Source organism: Lepus europaeus, chromosome 15 (genome assembly GCF_033115175.1).
Source record: "Lepus europaeus isolate LE1 chromosome 15, mLepTim1.pri, whole genome shotgun sequence".
NCBI classification, from domain to species: domain Eukaryota; kingdom Metazoa; phylum Chordata; class Mammalia; order Lagomorpha; family Leporidae; genus Lepus; species Lepus europaeus.
The window spans coordinates 46,430,404-46,452,687 of NC_084841.1; the positions used below are offsets into that span (position 1 = coordinate 46,430,404).

The following is a 22,284-nucleotide window of genomic DNA, read 5'->3' on the forward strand; positions in this document are numbered from 1 at the left end:
GTTTCTAGGTTGGATATTGTCAGAGGAGATAGACCCCAGGAAAATGATATTGAGGCTGTAGCCTAGAGAACGAATGAGTTATTCCAGGGGATGTGGAGAGGAAAAAGAAGGTGCAGAGTCCAGGCCGAGGCAATAGGGCCACAGAAATTCACCTGCAAGCACAGCACTCAACTGAAGGTTCTGGGTTCCAGTCCAATTATTTGGATTGCGGCCTCTGGATTGATTTTTTAAGGACCATTTTCTACCACAGAAAAATCTACATAATGGCTAGAGCTTTCTTTAATTGTCGAAAATGTGAATTTAGGAGGTCAAGTCTGTTATTATAGAAGGGAACACTCAGACATTTCATGTTCTTCAACAAAGAGCAGCTACCATATAATTTTATAGACTTGGATAAGTTTTAGTTCGAAATAGATTTCCAGTCACTGTTTTCTTAATATTGACTTTTATGTTTTGATCCTTCTGGAACATTCTCCCAAGTTGCTATTTTAATAATATGTTTGTTATTAGTCATGGTTTTAAAAAATACTGTAAATTTGAATAATAGGTGATCAGTTCTTCTTTTAGTCTTGGAAAATCAATTTTCTCTTTTTAGATTTTTCACCTTTATCAGAATCCCTAAATCTCAATGATCTGCCATCTCAGCTTTATCCCTTTTTCAAATTCTTCTACCGATAACACAGAAATCACAATTTTATCAATTGCCCCATGAAAGCTGCTGATCTGAGAGTCAGTAACAGCAGAATAATCAAAGTTCTCTGCTATGATATGGGGTTTCTCCAGTTATCTGAGGTCTTAGAATGAAGAGGGTGACTTTGAGTTGACTTGGAAGCTTGGCGAGACTATTTGGCCTGGTTAATTTACGAAGTAAGCCAAAACTATAGAATTACCCAGTGTGGAAGGAACTGTGGATGCCAGGTGATTTCCAACAGATGGGATCACCACATTTATTTGTCGCAGTACATCATTTCTGATATCAGAACCCTCACCACAAAGTATTTATAGGAAACTAACAGGGCACCTTATGACTTAGTATACCTCGTTAGACAGCATGGCAATGACTCAGAGTAGTGTGGCATATAATGTCTTGTGTTCAATGAACTTGAGACCACACTAACTTAGAGCTCAGCAAGAAGGAAGGCAGAAGAGGATCACTTACTTGCTGGGCGCTCGATCCTGCAAGTTAGTCAAGGCAGCAAAGTTGTTTCGCACGGTTCGCAGGCTGGCCAAGACCTACAACAACAAAGCATCCTTTAAACTTCTGCAACTGGGGTCATTTTAATGCATTTGAAAGTGATTTGTTAGGAGACAGCTTGATATTGCTACTTGCCACTCAGTTTCAGACCCAACAGAGAGGTCTCCCGGCATGCAGTGAAGTCTACATGCACCTGTCTGAGGTGCAGAGAGCATGGGCCAGAAGCCTCTCCTCCATGCCCATGACCATGGCAGCCATGGCAGCAGTTTCCACTGCACCCTCGGATTCCACAGCCCCCAGCATAATATCCCAGGCAACATACACACAGCACTGTTGCATTTGCTTGCAAATCTGAAATAAGGTTAAATGGAACACCAATGGAGATTCACTTTAGGGATATAAATAGGACAAAATGACTCCCGAATTCTATTGACAACTTCACCATAAATCCCATCATTTCAAGCCAGCAAGTTAAGTCAATGTCAAATTGTTTCCTCACCTTTGCCGCATGTACCTCTAGCTTCCACAAAGGCATCCCCCCCCCCCCAGGCTAATGTTATCAGAACCATGATAGAAGAGACCCACAGGGACACACCACTCACGGAACATGCAACTGTCCTGCCTGCTCACAGCGCGTGGCTCACAGAAGATATCCAACAAGACACTGGATTACTGAAAACACTGACCCAGCACGGCCCCACACATGCCAAGGCAAGATCAGCAGGTGCCACTGTCTCCAGCAGCCCTTCCTTCTTCTAACTGCAGTTGGAATTAGAAATAGCTAAAGAATAAGAAGCAAGCCTGGGGCAAGAAAGTTGTAAGAGGCCACTTCCCACTGCCCTCTCACTTCCTCCTATGTTGTGTGGCTTCCCCTGGGATGAGCCCTCAGCCAGGGTACTTCCAAAAGCCATGGCATGAGAGAAAGGAATGACATACCTATCTTTGGTCTGGCACTATTTTGGCACAAAGCATTCTGAAATCTGTGCATGGCTTGTCATAACACACAACACTTCACTTTCCATGAACATGTTGGAGTGCCCTTGTACCAGATGGGATTACAGGTCATCTGGATGACAACTCGAATGTTCAGTTTATCTAAAACAGATTTCACATGTTCCACTAGGCACAATAGATCAACCCAGGCTGCCTGGCTCGATTTCATATTAAGGCTATGAACTCTGACGGGTTACATCATCTCCCTGTGCCTCGGTTACCCCATGTGTAAAACAGGAATCGTAGTATCTGCTCCATGGGCTTGTTGTGAGGATCTTATGAAGTAACAGGTTAGGGGTCAAGAATAGGGTTTGGCAAATAGAAAGCCCTCAGGGAGGGCAGCCCATTGTGGCAACATCACACTGGGTTCATGATTTGGCGTGCACATGGGAACCTGTTTAATGTCTGCCCTTGGAAGCATACGGCATCAATTAAAAGAAATTTCTAATTGCTCCAGGGTTCCCAGAATGGTTTCCAGAATTTTTTCATCCAACACTGACCTAGTGTAAAATCAGGCTTTTTTATTTTTTTTGTATACAAAAGTGCCTCCGATATGTGTCCTTATTTTTAAAATGACTTTTATTCGTGTGAGTCCAGTGGCTCCCCTGAAGGAGTTAATGGTGTTTCCTAAGCAGCCAGCCATGATGAACTCAGGCCCTGGAAAACCCTGGCTCATTATCGCATGTAAACAACTCCCAGCTCCAAAGGTCAGGCTGGCTATGACGGAGTAGCCACATAGCCAGCTGCTGACATCACACTGCGAGGTCTTTCATGAGCCGTGAAACCCTGAATGATGCAGAAATAAACTGGATAAATGATCCACTGTCATTTGATAGTGCAGCCTTAATTTGGGCTTTAAGAAGTGAACATCAAACATTCAAATAAAGCATTTTAAAGAAGGTTATTACACCAGCTAACCGATGCCTTTCCTATCAAAAATTTTAACCTTGTGAATTCTGACATTTTCATTCTGATACACAATCACTAACTTTACTGCATTGGAGAGCTGGGTTTGATAAAAGTGGATTGCAGGCAATTCTTGTTCTATGCTCATTTGAAAGGAAACTTTAGTTCATGAAAATATTTAGGTAGAGAATTTTGCCTCTGTTATAAGAAAGATATTAAATTAGATTGTTTTGTCCAGGTTTCTTGTTTAAATGCTATATATTTACTTTTGAATACTCTGTATCTTCACATAGTGCTGAATTCAACCAGGAAAATGTATTATGAAGCCAAAGTCTCCCCTTCAACAATTAAGACAGAAATAAAACTGTTATTTCTGAGAAGGGGCGGGTGGATGAACTTGAGAGGGGTACTGTTCTATTTCTTAAACTGTCTATTTTACTGTTTTTTTGTTTTTTTTTACTTGACAGATAGAGTTAGACAGTGAGAGAGAGAGAGAGGCAGAGAGAAAGGTCTTCCTTCTGTTGGTTCACCCCCCCAAATGGCCCCTACGGCTGCCTGTGCTGCGCCGATCCGAAGCCAGGAGCCAGGCACTTCCTCCTGGTCTCCCATGCAGGTGCAGGGCCCAAGCACTTGGGCCATCCTCCACTGCCTTCCCGGGCCACAGCAGAGAGCTGGCCTAGAAGAGGAGCAACCCGGACTAGAACCCGGCGCCTATATGTGATGCCGGTGCTGCAGGCAGAGGACTAATCAAGTAAACCATGGCGCCGGCCTCTATTTTACTGTTATTCCTTACACTTTACATAACCACTGGATATACTTTTTAGATGCCTCCCAGTGTGCGCATCTGCAGGAAGCTGGAATTGGGAGCGGTGCCTGGACTTGAACCCAGGGCTGCTGGTATCCCGAGTCGTGGGTCCACACCTTTGCTTTTCCTTCCACAGCAGCTTCCAGCCTCCTTGAAGTCACTGCTCTCAGAACTGTAGTCAGAGTTTCCCTGTTCCTGTAATTTTCTTCACTCTTTTATGTTTGCTAAATCAAAAGTCTCTGGGGTTTCTCCAAACAGCATAATATGGCTAGAAAATCAAGGTCACTTCTTTCTCTTTTTCCCCTTCAGTATAATCTGTCAACATCTGACAAACACCAGGAGTGATGAGAAAAACTTGTCTACACATCTTAGTGAAGAAATGCTGATGGTGTCACAGGGACATTCTGGACACAGATGGCTCACTTATGAGCCCATGGGGACAGACGACAAGGGAACTTTACAACATTTATGGGAAAATGGAAGTAAAAGACAGCTTTATCTTTCACGCAATGGATTTTGAAACTCAGGCATAGTCTTTTCATACTACGCAGTAGCTGTGAGATTTTTGATGACCCCTCACAGATACTCACATGCGTGGCTCTCTGACTCCCCGAGGCACTCCCAGCCATTTATTAGCCCATAGGTTTCACTGGAAACCGCGGGAAAATGTCAGCATCATTAAACAGTTAAACAACTGGACATCGTGGTGGGAGGGGGGATGTTTTGTGCTATATACATTTTACCCCACCAGATGGCGGCAAAACACAGACCATGAATTGCATTATGGGGCAGAGGATGGGTAGGGTGAAAGAGTACCTTGCCTCGAATTCCCCTGAGGGAACCTCTGGAGCCAAATTAGGATAACTTAGGAAATACAAAAGTCATCTTAATTGAAGAGAAAACCTTTTCAAGTTATGTTCTGGTTACACCATATGAAATTGCTCTTTTGATATGTCAAAAAGGGTGAATGTTAACAATTTCACAAGGTTTGATCTAAAAAGAATTTTAATACCTGGAAGATGCTCTTTGTGATTTATATTGATGATGGCTAGAGAAAAGCTAAAATGCAGAAGCAGGCGACATGAGGTGACTATGCTCTTTCACGGTATGGGCAGAGTCAGCCTGGGAGACTTTACAAGCTCAGAGGCTGTGTGTCGCAGCTGTGCTTTGAGTACCCCAGGAGCTGTGTGTTGGTTGGATTAAAGGTAAAATGCTACAGATATTCCTGCCTGATTCCAGCGGGGCATGTCCTTGGTCTTCTCCTGGGAGGGTCTCTCCAGGGGTCCAGGTGTTTCCTGTCTTCAGTCCTCAAACATTCCACTTCTTTCATCCTTCCACACTTCCAGGTGGGAATTCCAATCAATTTAGCATATTACAACATGGGCCAACCACAAATCGTGGGAATGCTGAGACTAGAGGCAGCAGAAGGGGCTTCCAGCATGTCATCAGCATTATGCCTCTTAGCGACCCCTGACCTCCCAAAACCACTGGTCTTATTTTCCAGGGAAAATAAGGCAGGGGGTGGTGTGGAGTGAAGGCAGTAGGATACTTTCAACCTCTCCAGCCCTCTCATGATGAAGGAAATATCCTATCCAAAGACTCAACATGAACATAGGCGAATTGAAATATGAAAAATATTTATAGCTGTCACTTTTCTGAGGATCGAAGGGACTCTGGGCTTAGAGAGGAAAGTGTAAGAAATGGGAGGTGGGAAAGAGCTAGGGTTGAACACTCACAAGAATTTTTAACGCTGACAGCGTTTTAGACGCGGGAATAGGACATGGAAGGACAGAGCAGGATCCCATCTGTAAATCACATTTATCCAAGATGTTTCGGTTTTCAGTACCCCACTCAACAGAGTGGAACACTTGCCTATCTCTGAATGACTTCCTAAAGTCTCAGGGAACTGAGCAGTTTCCTTTCTTCGCATCACCCTGATTCGTGCTTTGGAGGAGTGCTCAGGCCTCGTGAAATGGGCAACAAGAGAGGAAGAAGACGAGACGGACCAGGGAGAACTGGAGGACTTCAGACATGAGGAGCTGTTTCTATGAATCACTGGAAGGAAAATACTTGCAGGGAAATAAACCCAAAGGTCTATAAGGAAAATTATAGTTATTTTTAGGTTTAGAAGGATGGGAACCTTTCTGCCTCTTGCTTTTATTTATTTATTTATTTATTTATTTTACTCAAAAATATTTTATTTTGAGAGCACTGTAGCTTTTTCACAGAATCTAATGTGAAAGTTCAAACCCTAAGTCACACTGGGAAAAGAGGGTAATCCTTTGGCCTACTTGGACCGAACATTTCCTCGAGTGCCTGCCCTAAAACCATCTGCTTTCTGTCCACTGGTGAAGGCATTTACAGTTAGAGCAGGCCAGATGATGTTGGTATCACTTCAATGGACATAAACATCCTATATCGTAAGCATCATAATATTTAGCATCAAGTAGTAAGTGCTCTACCCTGTATGTGTTTCTTTTTTTTTTTTTTTTTTTTTTTGACAGATAGAGTTAGACAGTGAGAAAGAGAGACAGAGAGAAAGGTCTTCCTTCCATTGGTTCACCCCCCAAATGGCCTCTACAGCCGGCGCGCTGCACTGGAGGTGCTTCCTCCTGGTCTCCCATGCGGGTGCAGGGCCCAAGCACTTGGGCCATCCTCCACTTCCTTCCCGGGCCACAACAGAGAGCTGGACTGGAAGAGGAGCAACTGGGACAGAATCCAGTGCCCCAACCGGGACTAGAACCTGGGATATTGGCGCCGCAGGCGGAGGATTAGTCTAGTGAGCCGTGGCACCAGCCTACCCTGTATGTTAAAAGCCTGGAAAAGTTAGTTTGGGCAAAAATATATGGCAGTGGGACCCAACCAGACTTAAAAGAAGGTCACAGATAAATGGATGCTAGTTGGGACTTCCTGCTTCCCTAACTATATTCTATCAGTGGCAAAACTATTGTGTATTTGGGACTGGTGCTGTAGAGGGTAAAGTCACCGCCTGCAATGCTGGCATCCCATATGGGCGTCAGTTTGAATCCCAGCTGTTACACTTCTGATCCAGCTCACTGCTATGGCCTGGGAAAATAGTAGAAGATGGCCCAAGTCCTTGGGCCCCTGCACCCATGTGGGAGACCCAAAGGAAACTCCTGGCTCCTGGCTTCGGATCAGCACAACTCCTTTGCAGCCAACAGGGGAATGAACCAGTGGATGGAAGACCTCTCTCTCTCTCTCTCTCTCTCTCTCTCTCTCTCTGCCTCTCCTTTCTGTGTAACTCTGACTTGCAAATAAATAAATAAATCTTTAAAAAAATAAAAAAAAAAAACTATCCTGCATTTAACAGTCTTTTTTTTTTTTTTTTTTAATTCTAGTGTAGCTTTCCACATCTTACATCCTTGTAAAGGGCCAAATGTGCAGACTGTGATGAAGCCCATAAAAGGACTTAATCCACTTCTGGGGGCAATGGCCACCCTCTGCAAGGTGCTGCGAGTCACTAAGCTAGTTATCAGCAAAGCTTCCAAACCCACTGCAGGCTCATTGCCAGGCATCAGGTCCACATTAGACAGAGATGGTTTATATTGCAAGTCCCAATTTCAAGGGAATTGAGGACATCTCTTTCATTCAAAGCTTACTAACATGTACTAAATGGTATTTTAGATATTATGTGTAGAATATATCTGCATATATTGTATATACAGATTGAAATCCTATTGGTATTCTGGAGATTATAGGTATACCACAAAGAATGATGACAGAGATCAAGTGAAATTTATTAGTCTATTTGTTAGAGATAAATACTTGCTACTTGAAGTAAGAAGACAAAATATCACTTTTTTTTTGACTAAGTACTTTTCCTTATAATAGTATCTGGAGATTTTAGTTGGGAGTAAAATCGGCTCCCAAATAAATCAGCCTCAAATGACTATTTCTACCTTTGATGATGGTTGTTTATATTGCGTTGTCTGATTTTATCTGTTTAGCTCTTGGCTCTTAGATAAAAAAAAAACTCTAAGTTCTCAATGCTAATCAATTAATAATTTTTAGCTTTGTGATATCTTCTATCACAAAATATTCTTGAAATGAGTGTAAGTTATTCTGAACATAGAAATATAGGCACTAGAAAGAATACATGATTTTCAGCCAAACTGTAAGCAAAAAAAAACTTAAACCCCTCACAGGGATGGTGATTGCATTTGATTTTAATTTCCTGCAATAATTTTAAAAACATCTATTATACATTATGTTATTTACAGAATAATTAAATTTCTGTCTTATAGTAATAATAAAATATCAGAGAATTTTAAAAAGTAGACTATATGAATCCCAATACTGATTTTATTCATTATCTAAAAACATCATCTATCAGCACATTGTCAAGATGAAACAGCAATTCCAACTCTGTAGAATTATGTCAATTACAAATAAATTTATGAAGTATCACACTCTAGAAACTATGCTGAGTGTTTTACAGGTCTGATATCACTTAAACTTCCTCACAACTCAATGAAACCGGTATTCTTAGAACTGTCATCTGATGGAGGAGGAAAAGAGGCCCGGGACAGGTCAGCACCTTGTTCAAGGCCATTCAGTTAGCATGAGGAGGCCAGAGTTTTAGTGCCGACCTGGGTGTCCCTCATTCAGTCCCTAATTTTGCCATCTGGAAACCAAGAGGCCCAGGGAAGTTCAGTGGGCTGCCCAAGGTGAGCCAGCTACAGGAGACACAGCCCTGATTATAATTATTAGCTTCTCTCTGGATTGCTTGTATTTCACTCTTTAACAATTCTTATTAGTCAGCCGTGGTTTTAAACCTGTTTCATGACCCCGGATCAATCCATTTTCCCCTATTCTGTCCCTAGTTGTTGACAGACAGCAGGAGCTCCCTACTTGTTTTGCACACTGGAGAGATGGGAGGCCTTTGAAACACACACACAAATGGATGTGACAGCACCCCGCCCCATTCACTATTTTTTTGACTTAATGCAGTTGGGGTACAGCCTGGGTACTGGGTTAAGAGTCCTCTGGCTGGATCCAATGTGCAGCTAGCACTGAGAGGCCCTGGCCTACACAAAGAACATCCAGTCATTCATCTTTTGCTAGATACTGCAAATACTTTAGGTCATTTTATCACCTCCTTGCCTCTACATCATGTGGCTAAAATATTTTCACAATTCGAATGCCTAAAAAGGAACAAATAACCATAAATATTTCATTCCGCTAAATATTTGCATGAATTATATATGTAAAAAAAGGGGTCAATGAGGTGTCAGGATGAATTGAATTGCTGTATTTCAGTCATTGAGCAGGACCAAATTACCCTAAGTGTAAGTTAATCCATGCTATAGCCTTCTGCTTCTAATGCTATGTTAGTTAAGGAAGTACAATACTATATGTAAGTACTTATAAGTATATATATACTGTATATAAGTATATGCTATATATTTTTATTTATTTATTTATTTATTGACAGGCAGAGTGGATAGTGAGAGAGAGACAGAGAGAAAGGTCTTCCTTTTTGCCATTGGTTCACCCTCCAATGGCCGCCGCGGCCAACGCATCTCACTGATCCGAAGCCAGGAGCTTCTCCTGGTCTCCCATGCGGGTGCAGGGCCCAAGGACTTGGGCCATCCTCCTCTGCACTCCCGGGCCATAGCAGAGAGCTGGCCTGGAAGAGGGGCAACCGGGATAGAATCCGGCGCCCCAACCAGGACTAGAACCCGGTGTGCCAGCGCCGCAAGGCGGAGGATTAGCCTGTTAAACCACAGCGCCAGCCGAGTATATGCTATATGTTAAGTACTACATCCCTTAGGTAACTTTCTATTGGAAGCAAAGACACTCTTTGGGTCCATGGATTTATACAAACCAGATCAACACAGCCAAAGTCATAGGCTCGACCCCTCCCTTTGAATAACTTGAATGAGCCACAGTAGTTGCATTTATACTTGCATTTGATTCACAATTAAGAACCAGACCCAGTCTCCCAAATTAAATCCCCAGACTTGTGAGAAGCCTACCCATGCACTGAGCTGTGCTTACCTGAGCAAACGGAGTCACAATCAAGTCATCTCCGTGTCTGAAAAAGAAACCAAATTCCATGTTAGAGGTCACCAACAGCGCTATGAGCACTTGTGAGCAATAGCGCACAGTAAGCTCCACTTCCACAATTCCCACAGATAATTACATTAATTCCATCCTTATTCTTCAGCACAGGCTCTTCCCGGCCACTGGACTGAAATACTGCTTGCGGATGGTAACTATTGTCCAGCTCCCTGGGTAGAATGTGAGATTTCTTGATCATCAACCAAGGTCACTGTTGCTTTGTAAGAGCACAGAGGAGAAGTCTTAGCAGTGCCAGAGTTCCAGCAGTGGGGCCCATCTTTTACTTTTGGGCCTCTTAATATAGATCTTAGTAGAGGCTCTGCGGAAGGAAGCAGCCACCGCAGCCTCTTCGGCCAGAGGACCCTGGGCCACGTAGTGTCTGAAGGTGAGAAGCATCAAGTGTTCCGCATCATCGTGCCTAAATCCTGGACAGGCCAATGACTGCAGGCGATACGGGACTGCATCATAGGCTAATAAAAACCTGTTGAGGCTTCTCAACTGACTCACGTCCCAGCCACTGCCGTTACGGCAGGATGTCACCTCGTGTGTGCTGTTGCTGCAGCAACCTTGGAGACACCACGCCTGGGATACAGGAGCAAGGTGTCAGACTGACGTGTCTTGGAGAGAGAGGAAAAGGCTAGTGAAGTTGTGCAACGTTCATTGTGGAGGAACGTAAGAAAGCAGGGCCCGGGAGTCTTTTGTGGCATTTCTTAGCATGAGGAATTCGAGAGAGGCATTTCCAGATTCTTCATGGACTATTTCCTGACCTTGCCGGCCAAAACGCTTTCATCAAAAGTGAATGTAGTTACTCTACATGCAAAACTTCCTGGACATGACCGTAACGGAGAACAGTGTGACGGGATTGTTGGATCACTCATGAACCATCTGAAAAGAACCCAAGGACCTAAAACGGTGCTCATGAAATACGCAGCAGTGCAAGGAACATATGGATGATGTTAGCAAATGGATCACGGCCAATAGGTAGGCCAGTGGTTACAGTCACCAGCAAATCATGCACACATTTTGAAAATAAAAAACAGGGAAAGTAAAGGCAGAAAACACACTTTGGAGGAAGCATGTGTATCTGTGCACCCCTAGTGCTGGATCTCGGAGCACACTGTATTGGGTGCTTACTCTTTGTAGGGATCATTCATGGAATCCCAGGCCTAGGAAGCCTGCACTTTGAGTTTGAAGATTATGCTACGAAAGAGGCAACTGAGGTTCAGAAAACCACCTGGCCTGTAAGCTATTAAATGGCAGAGCCGGAATAGACATCAAACCAGGTTCGCCTGAGGCCGAAATTGGAAAGGTTTCCTCCTGGGGAAATGGCCCATGGTGGGAACAGGTTGGCTTTGCTGAAGAAGTAAGGAGGTCACGATGCATAGGTAGCAAGGGGATGCGCGCTCACGGGGGCCGAGGAACTGCCTGGCTGTGAAAGAACAAGATGTAGCTTCTCTACATCGACAGTGAGTGGCCCAAAGGTGCTAGGGAATGCCAAGCAGGCCAGCGAGTGATGAGTGGGAGGGAGACCCTGCAGCCCCCGCACAGCCCGTGAGAGGGCTTGGCTTCCACTCTGGATGGAGGTGTAGGCTGGAATTCCAGCTCTTCCACTTTCTACGTGTGCGGACTTGTCTACACTGGGTCTCTTTCCTGGGTCCCTGCAAGGGACAGAAAGGAAGACAATAGCCACATGTATAGTGTATACAGTGCTGTTTGGGAATGAAGCAAGTTAAAAACGTTCGGTGTTCAGAAATGTGCTTGGCACATAGTAAATGTTCAATAAACACTATCTATATTAATAATAATTAGTTATAAATATTTTCATATCCCAATGACTTTTGGCCTGCAATGCAATCAGGGAACTGTGAAGACTCAGAAGATGACCACTTAGTTAAGGAAGACTCTTGAGGCCAGTGCCGTGGCTCACTTGACTAATCTTCCGCCTGCGGCGCCAGCACTCTGGGTTCTAGTCCTGGTTGGGGCACCAGATTCTGTCCCGGTTGCTCTTCTTCCAGTCCAGCTCTCTGCTGTGGCCAGGGAGGGCAGTGGAGGATGGCCCATGTCCTTGGGCCCTGCACCCACATGGGAGATCAGGAAAAGCACCTGGCTCCTGGCTTCGGATTGGCGCAGTGTGCCGGCCATAAGGCCATTTGGGGGGTGAACCAACTGAAGGAAGACCTTTCTCTCTGTCTCTCTCTCTCACTGTCTAACTCTCCCTGTCAAACAATAAAATAAAATTAATCAATAAAATAAGTAAAATAAAAAGAAGGACTTTTGAGCCATTGTGCCAGGCCTCTAAAGGAATGGAACTTATTATTTTCTGTTTTTTAATGTTTATTTACGTATTTTCATCTACTTGAAGGCAAAGCAACAGAGAGAGAGAGAGAGACGGAGATCTTCCATCTGCTAGTTCAGTTTCTATTTCATATTTTTTTAAGATTTATTTATTGAAGCTGTGGCTAGTTTCTGGGTCTCCCATGTGGATGCAGGAGCCCAAGGACTTGGGTCATTTTCCACCGCTTTCCCAGGCCATAGCAGAGAGCTGAATCGGAAGTGGAGTAGCCGGGACTAGAACCGGCGCCCATATGGGATGATGGTGCTGCAGATAGTGGCTTTACCTGCTCTGCCACAGTGCCTAGAAACAGGGGACCAGTTTAGAGAATAGAGGGGATAAGGACCTAAACTAAATCAGTGGTAATTTAGAGAAAGGGAAGAAGACAATATTAAAGACGTCATAACAGATGAAAAGTTTGAAAATTTTAAACATTTACAAAGTAAGGAGAATGTTATGTCAGGCACATGTTATATACAATATCAACAACTACTAAAAACATGTTGCAAGGTATCTGATATTATTCCCATTATGCAGAAGAGAACATTGAGGCTCAAACTAGGCAAAGTCACAGAGCTGGCAAGCTGCACAGCTACTCCTGGCAGGGGCCCCTCTTATGTCACTGGCTGACTCCTGCAGAACAGGCAAAGAAAAGCAGGATCAAGGGAAATGGCTGAAAAAGGGCAGCAGTCACCACAGGAATCGGGGGGAAGACGAGAGATCAAATCCAAATGGCAAATTCCAAAACTGTGCCCAGAGTTGGCCTCTTAGATTTCTTCCCTGAAGCGCCATTCTGACCTTGCTTTCTGGATGTTGACTATAGGCAAAAGTTAGAACTGAAACTCCTCTTATGTACTCATTGTGAAACAGTAATCTACCTCTGGTAGAACAACTGAGAAACAAAGATGCTCCAGTGTTTAAAACCAGGAGTACAAACTGCAGGCTGCAGCATGTTAGCATCTGACAACTCTCTATACACACAGGCACCTCAGAGTCCACTCAGCCCAAATATGTGTGCAAATGGTGAACCAGGCAGTCAACTGTGTACTAAACTGTGTGGACATCTCTCCTGGGTTACAAGCCAAAATCCCTAAGAGATAATTCCAATACATGTACACACAATATATCACATTCAAGATACTCCTATAGTTACTAAAGAATATTAGTTAAAAATCATCACTCAATGACGGGAGACAGATTAAACAAGGAGAGAAGACATGCCACATGTGTCTACTCAGTTTGGCAATCCAATCAGCTATGAATCTGATTCAACACAGGACGAGGCTGACGACACTGCTTTATACATGGAGTAGAGGCAGTCCCGAGAGCCAATCCACAGTTATATGAAAACCAGACACTTTCCTGAGGTTCAGTCTTTTCTTTCATTTTATTCTTAATAATTGCTCAAATACAAAGCTCAAATACAAAGCTTATTTTCTAAGAATTAAATCATCTTGATAAGACACATCATCAATCTGAAATAAATCCATGGAAATAAGTCCTCGATTTTTTTTTTTGACATGAATTATATTGGATTTGAATCACTCAAAACTCAAAAGGATTGCATCTTTATCAAAACAGTTTTTTTCCTTTGGTTGTACCCAAGTATTATAGAAGATATATTTAGAATCTACCCATTTAAAATCATCTTGCATTCTTTTCCTGTTGAAACACAAAGAAAGGAAATTTTAATTGTAGTGATGGAGATAGGTCAGTTTTTTAAGTGCCCAGAAATTGCGCCTGCCAAGTATCTCAAGATTGCCTCATTTTAGTAATAGTAATGATTCCTAGCATTTCACTGACAACTGTCCTCAAAAGGAAGGGATTGCTTTTCAAAAGTACCTAATGTTTCAATTATCTTTGAATATGTACCTAATATACAATTCAAAATCTTTAGCCAAGACTTCAACTCAATAGTAACACAGGTCTTTCCAGGCATACTATCACAAATACAATGGTGAAGACAAAGTATATTTTAATTTGCGATTCAAAAAAAAAATAATCACAGTATACACATGTTTTAATTGTGTCCTATAACTTCCTCGCCATAGTTTTCCAAAACAGATTCTGTGGTTAGGATCTCCAGAAAATTCATTTTGTTTTTATATATCATTTTGCTTACAGTATATGGGGACTTAACGAATCAAATAATCACATATTTTTTTTAAAAGCATATGAAATAATTCAGAAATGGAGCCTCTTGGCCACCAAGGCCATGGGTCCTTTAAGGTGACTAAAGTGGGTTAGCAGGGATTGCTACCTCCCAGGAAATTGGGGCTTCCTGAGACTGGAGTACGCTGTTCGGGTCTCCTGTAAATTGGCTGAGTTGCTAGATTCATAGTTGCACATGCAATATTATGTGCAGACCTGAAACTGTACTCTTTGGTGACATGAATTTGGGGGCAGAATTATATAATATTGTTAGTCATTTAAATGGAACATAATCACAACAAACTTTAATTTAAAAACAACTGGGTTTAGATTTATGGGGAAAATTGCTTTTATTTACGATTGGGATGTTTGTGGGGCACAGGTGGGGAGAGGCTGGGGGCCGGGGGTTCTTAAGGAAAAATGTCATTTTGACAGTGTACGGACACCTGTGGAGGAGGAGGAGGTCGGTACCTGGGTAACAGCCACAGCAGAGTACTTGTACAAAAGTTCCTAGAACAGACAGGATGAGCCACTGCAGGTCACCTGAGGGAGTCAGTGCGACACTGGTCTTGAGTATCATGCTGTGGAAGCTATGCCACATGCTCAGTCACCTCCCCTGGCTACTTAGGGGGGAGGGGGTGACCCCAAGTCATCCTCTCTTAGCCCCATGAATCTTGCCTGCCCCTCTCCCAAAGAGGACTTGCTGGGTCCCCAGCCAGCATGACTAGAGGCAGGAATACCACTCTCAACAGGACATCACTGCTGGTTCTATTTATTTTATTTTATTTTTATTTTCCAATGACAATGCAATCAGGAATTCCTACTTTGTACTCGTTTTCCTTTTTTTTTTTTCTCTATGACATTTTTATTTTTTACTCATGCTTTTATTTTCTGTAATAAAAAGTGAGAAATATAGAGAAGAAACTGAAAGACATCCAAAGCTAAATCTTTTTATGGAGAGCTGGTTGGGATAAAGTATTTAGGCACAGAAACAATAGGGAAACATGTCCTCAAACCCATGATTTGAGGAAGAGTCATCAACTGAGGGCTGGTGTGTGAACCTGGTCTTTTGTAAACTTTCTGATCTTCTGTCCTTCTCCCTCTCTTGCCATAAACCTAGAAAGACATTCTTTTCTGGTGTGTATCACCCAATTAGGGAATTCATAAACATGAAGAAATTGGTACTCTGAAATTCTACTCTCTTCCCTCATTCTCAAAACTATCATTCATTTATCAATTCATTCTTGATTTATCCCCTCTACAATTACAGAGAAACAAGTGTGTTCTCATTTTTACAATATATATGTTTCTAGAAGCCTAGGCTATTTGACAATGCCTAAGAATTAGCTTTAGGAGGACCCATATCTACTCACCACTCTCAACTCCCATTTCATGGGGGTATGGGCGTATAAAACATACAAACAATGGCATAATCCAGTCTACTCAAACTTTCAAAAAAGTTACAGATATCATAGAAACCTGGAGGAATCCAGAAGAACTTAAATAACCACCCAAACATAAATCTTCATAAAATTTTCCTTCTAGTGATGTATGAGAACCTAGATGTTACACATGACTTTCATGGAATAATGATTTCTCATAAAATTAGAATCACAATGTAAATTTATGCTCATAGCATTAACTGCTATTGAATCATGAAAAATTTCATATGCATTTATTCTTTTACAACAGTTTAGTGACTTCAGTCTAGGTTCAGTTATCTCTAAAATCTTCAAGGAGATATCAATCTAAATGTACGTAAGAATGATTTTATCTTAAAGTAAACAAAATATTCAAACAATTGAAATAGACTCTAGTTCATGTCATTTAGTCATTCACTTATTCATTTAAAAGCTATTTACTAAACAAAACATGCTGGTTTCGGTAAACTTTCAGAAGACAAAGCTTACTATGAAAATATGACAGAAATTGGGCTTTATTGGGTTCTTAAATATTTTCTGTTGCTACCCTTTTAAATTAAAATAACAAAACTATAGCTTTTGACAATAAAAGCATTCTGGAAAAGTACTAAGAACATTTTGCATAACCAATTTACGTTTTCCATATATATCATTTAAAAGTGATTATTTATTTTTCCAGAAGAAGCTTATTTGACCAAGCAAATACATTACATTTAAGAAAACAATGAACCCTTGAAAATTACTTATGAAGGCAATATCATGACTCTTGGTCAACTCCTTGGAAAATAAAACAAAAATCATATGAAATCTGTGTTACATTGGTGTTAGATTTGCCTGAAGGTATGGGTCCTCTGTATTTTTGGCCTTTTAATCTGGAACTAGCTCCACTGTACTTGTCTCTATGAAATCCTAGGGAATGAAGTTCCTAACAGAACAGGGCCAACCTCAGTCTCAAGTAAATGTGATATTTCTCTTTGAAACTATTACAACATAGATTAAAGTAATCCATTTAACTCAAAGACTTATATTAAAAATCACAAATACTCAAACTTGGATTTTGGCAAAAATTTCCAATAAATTTTTGGAAATTTAAGAATTTAAAAAATGATAGTTAATATATGGAAAATCAAAAGTGTTCAGTACTGAATGAGGTAGAGTCTTCCAAATAGAAAATTTTCAAGGTCAAACTCCAAGTAACACGTGTGTATAATCATATTGGTCTATACAGCTTTGCAGGTTTTTTGATAATGCTAAATACAGTTATCAGGCAACAAGTTAAAATGTTTACCTCCAGTTGAAGTGCACAGTGGTAATGGCATTCCATAGTAGCATGAAAAGGAGAGACCAGATTACAGCCCTTTCCTCAACTTTAACAAAAGAAGCTAACATTCTACAAAAAATAGGTAAAAGAGTGCTCACCTGGCCATTTAATTTCACAACTTTATGAAAAAAACAGCCAACCTTACGTACCTTTTCCCCTTCCTTTATACCCTCATTCTAATTTTCAGTAGACTTGATTGGACATTTGTTCAGCAGTTTCTTTCACTAATTCCCAGCAAAGTGATTTAAAATCTTGTTGGCTTCAGCACTGAGGGCCTTTGAAATATATTATCATCATTTTTGATTTGTTTAAAAGGATATCAATATAATTCTTTTAAAACATCAGAGTACAAATATCTGAAGAAACTGTAAATAATCATGCCAATCACTACAAGTAATTATAATTGTTATAAAAACTGACAACTGATGTTTATTGTATGATGACTCTGTGCAAGCACTGTACAAACCATGTTACAATGGTGACATCTTACTAAATTCTTTCTGTAGAAGAGGAAAAGGGAGGTCCAGGAAAAACAAAAATCCACATGCCCCGGGGACTATGAAGCCATATTCAAATTCACATGCGTAACTTTGGGGCTCTGCTCCTAAATCCTTCAATCCTGCAACTACAATGCACTCACTAATGCCAAAGCCACACTGAAAATAGTGCCTGCTCTTTAGAAAGCTTTCCATTTCATGAAGATGATATGATAAGGATAACAAATAGAAGTTATACACAAATGAAAAACTGTAATATCAACATAAAGTCAAAACAACACATGGTCAATGACTTACAAAACAAGTTCAGTCTGCTTAAAGATTTTCATGTTTGGCAACCCTAAAACAAAATAATTTTTGTATGATAGTTCTGTCTCAGAGTTAGATAATATTCCCATAAACAGAAAAGTCCTGTGAGGCTAGTATACAAGGCCACTTCAGGAACTTCATAGAAATGTGTATTAGGGGAAAAAAAAAAAAAAAACAAAAAAACAAAACAAAACATGTGTGGACTTAAAAACTGAAGTTCCCTCATATACATACATTAAAAATTACATATAACTACCTATATGTAAAATTAGATATGTATATTATGGGTGTGTTCTGTGCATGTACAATCCCAGGGAACCTTTGTTGCCTCTCACTGTTTTCATATAACTTTGATTTTCTGCCTTTCGTATTTCTTTCTTCTTTTAAAAAAGATTTATTTATTTATTTCAAAGGCAGAGTTACAGAGAGACAGAGAGAGAATCTTCCATGTGCTGGTTTACTCCCCAAATGCCTGCAGCAGCCAGGCCTGGGCCAAATTGAAGCCAGGAGCCAGCAGCCAGGATCTCCACCTGGGTCTCCCACGTGGATGCAGGAACCCAAGCACTTGGGCCATCTTCTACTGCTTTCCCAGGCACATTAGTGGGGAGCTGGATTGGAAGTGGGTCAGCCAGGACTCAAACTAATACTCAAATGGGATGCTGGCACCATGATGCTGAACTACAAGGCAGGCCCTTCTGCCCTCTATATTTCAAATAAGAAATCAAAAGGAACTGTGAGGGCCGGTGCTGTGGCAGAGTAGGCTAAGCCTCCACCTGTGGTGCCAGCATCCCATATGGGCGTCAGTTCTAGTCCTGGCTGCTCCTCTTCCCATCCAATTCTCTGCTATGGCCTGGAAAAGCAGCAGAAGATGGCCCAAGTCCTTGGGTCCCTGCACCCACGTGGGAGACCTGGAAGAGGCTCCTGGCTCCTAGCTTTGGATCAGCTCATCTCCAGCTGTTGCAGCCATTTAAAGAGCAGATCAGCAGATGGAAGACCTTTCTCTCCAGGATATCTCCTTTTCTCTGTCTGTAACTCTACCTCTCAAATAAATAAATAAAAATCTTAAAAAAAAGGAACTGTTGGGAAAGACTCATCACCATCCTTATCAGCTTATTATTATTTCTTCCCCATTTACTCCATGGAAAACTCTATAAAAAATGTCTGTTCTCTACACATAACATTTTAAGTTGAAAAAATCTCATCTAATGCAAGAAAAGGATATGACCTTAGAAGGTACCTAGTCTTCTGAAATGTAGAATATTTCCTCATTCATAATTAGCATGTTAAGAATTAAGAAAAGATTTAATAGCAAAAAAAACAACCTGCTTAAAAAGTGAGCAAAGGTCTTTAATAGACATTTCTCAGAGCAAGATACACAAAAGGCCAATAGGTATACTAACAGGTGCTCAGCATCACTAATCATAAGGGGAACACAAATTAAAGCCACAGTGATACGGCACCTCAACATCTACAATAATGCCCTTTATGAAAAACAAACAAACAACAAGAACAAATGCCAGGGAGGCTGTGGAGAACAGAGGATACTCATATGCTGATGGTGAGAATGTAAATCAGTACAACTATTGTGGAAAGCAGTTCTGGGGGTTCGTCAAAACATCAAAAACAGAACTATCTTATGATTGGCAATTCCACTTTTAGGTATATGCCCAAAGAACAAAATCAGCATGTTAAAGTGTCTGTACTTTCATGTTCATTGCAGCATCATTCACAATAATCAACATTTGGAATCAACCAAAGCATCTATTAACAGGTGATTGGATAAAAAAAAAATGTGGTATGCATACACATGGAATCCCAGTCAGTGTCACAATGTGCAACAATATGAAGGACAGGGGAGTGCATTAGGCTTAGTGAAGTAAGCTAGGCACAGAAGGACAAATACTGCAGGATGTGGTGTAGATGTGGAATCTAAAACAACTGAACTTACAGAAGCACATAGTAGAATGGTGGTTATTATGGTCTGGAGGTGGGAGCAATTAGGAGATGCTGGTTCAAGGTACAAAGTTTCAGTTAGATAAGAGAAATTAGCTCAAAAGATCTTATGTACACGCTGGTGACTGTAATGCATAATAACACATGGTATGCTTGAAACATACTAAGAGAATAGATTTTAAATGTTCTCCTTATGCTAGAATTTGTTATATTTTGTTTTTCTGATCACAGCTGTTTAGAATAAGGAGATATCTCATTGTGACTTTGATTTGCACTTCCTTGATAATTGGTGATGGTGAGCATTTTGTCTTGTTCCTGTTAGCCACTGTATGCCTTCCTTTGGGAAATGTCTGCTTAGATCTACTGCCCATTTTTACATTTGGTTATTTGTTCCTTTGCTATTGAGTTGTTTGAGCTCCTTAAATATTCTGGTTATTAATCCCTTATCTGATATATAACTTGTAAGGGGAATGAAATCATTCCATCAAAGAGACATATGCACTCCCATGTTTCCTGCAGCACTATTCACAACAGTAAAGAAATGGAAACAATTTAAGTGTCTATCCATCCCATCCATTGATGAATGCATGAAGAAAACATGAATAGCATGCAGCCAGAAAAAAGGATGAAATTTCTTTTTAGTTAAGGCCTGCCAATCCCAGGCCAGGTAGTCTATTTTATTTGACTATCTTGTATTGTATTGCACTGTACTGTGTTTTGAGAGAGAGAAAGCAAGAAAGTCAGAGAGTGCTCTTATCTACTGGTTTACTCCCCAAATGACTGCAATGGCCCAGGGGCCAATGCCAGGAGATGGAAACTCAATCCCAGTCTCTCATGTGAGGAGCAGGAACCTGACTACTTCAGCCATCACTGTTGGCTCCCAGTCTGTACCAGCAGGAAGCTAACATCCGGAGCTAGAGCCGGGATCTACCCTAGGTACTCGGATGTGGGGCACAGATGACAAAACGAGCATCTTACGCAGTAGTCCAAACACCCATCCCAATAGGGACGTCTTGTCATTCGTCACAACAGGGATGGAACCAGAAGTCTTGATGTTACCTGAAATCAGCCAAACACGGAAAGCCAGGTGTCACATGCTCTCACTCAGGTGGAGTCTAAGAAAAGGTCATCTCATGGGAGTAAAATTATGAAGATAGTGACCAGATTTGGGAGGAAAGGGAGGGCACAGGGACAGGAAAAGGCTATGAATGGTACTAGGTCAGGGTTAGATAGGAAGAAAAGGTGCTGCTCTATTGTACAGTGCTGTGCACTAGAAGAGATGATTTTGAATGTGCTTCCTGGAAAGAAATGGTAAACGTTTGAGGAGCTGGATCTACCCCAGTTATACATCATATACATGTCTCAAAGCATCACAAGGTACCCCACAAAAACATACAATTTTATGTGCTACATTTTTTTAATAAGAAGGTATGTCTCAGTAAGCCTGACTGCAAAAGAAAAAAACCTTCTCATTATAATAATTAGTAGGTGTTATGACAGATACATTAACTTAATAATTTAATTATATATTCATGTATTACATTACATTGTACATCATAAACACATGTAATTTGTCATTTGCTAATTTAAAAAATAAATAAATTGAAAAAAGAATTAAAGCTTGGCCTGATTGTTAACTAAAAATATTCTTTCAACAAAAATCCTTACTTTTTTGGGCCATGTGTGCTCCTATCGCTTGTTAAGGCTCTGCATTGATGATCAAGCAGATGTAACTGGAGTTTCTCACACAACACAAGTGAAGGGTGACCCACTCTGAAACAGAATCTCTATTGGTCACAAGATCAACATTTAGGCTTTATTACAGAAAACACACAATGCCCATAAATGTCCTGAAATTCGTTAGTTCTGTGATGGCAAAAGGTAATCTGTGCTCAAAATTATATAAAGGAACCCTTTTCCAGTCTCATTCATTTCCCAAGTATTTAGCACATGTGTGTGGATGCCTTCCTTGAAGCAGTTTAGGTTACAGGGGCAGCAATGGGAAAGTTCCAGGAGTGCTGATGTCACGAGTGACCGTCAGTAGCTCTGCAAGCCAGGCTGAGCGTCTGACCTCCGTGGAGAGGAAGTGGGAAGGCGGAAAGGGGTGAGGGCCATGGCAAGCTTGCACAAGCGCCCTCACTTTGTGTTCTAGGAACAGGCTCTTCTTTCATGGTCTGTCTTACTCCACAGGCCTGTTTTTAACGTCAGCAGCCCCATCCTCTTGGTTTGCCTCCAGAAATGGGTTCCCAGGGGAAAGATTTATGGAGAATTAGAGCCACATTTTTGTGGGCAAAAGATTCAGTGGATTGAAAGAGAA

The 22,284-nt window shown here is 41.3% G+C and overlaps 1 protein-coding gene across 4 annotated transcripts in view; it reads right to left on the reverse strand.

Annotated features, from left to right (window-relative positions):
* The window catches only part of PDE4D (phosphodiesterase 4D), a 1,616,992-nt gene that overhangs the window by 213,437 nt on the left and 1,381,271 nt on the right, over positions 1–22,284 (reverse strand). For all 4 annotated transcript variants that reach the window (XM_062212022.1, XM_062212021.1, XM_062212023.1 and 1 more), the window contains 2 exons: positions 9,921–9,957; positions 1,160–1,233 (listed from right to left, as the gene is read on the reverse strand). In XM_062212022.1, coding sequence (XP_062068006.1) covers positions 1,160–1,233; positions 9,921–9,957 — 111 coding nt within the window. The remainder of the gene's footprint in view (positions 1–1,159; positions 1,234–9,920; positions 9,958–22,284) is intronic.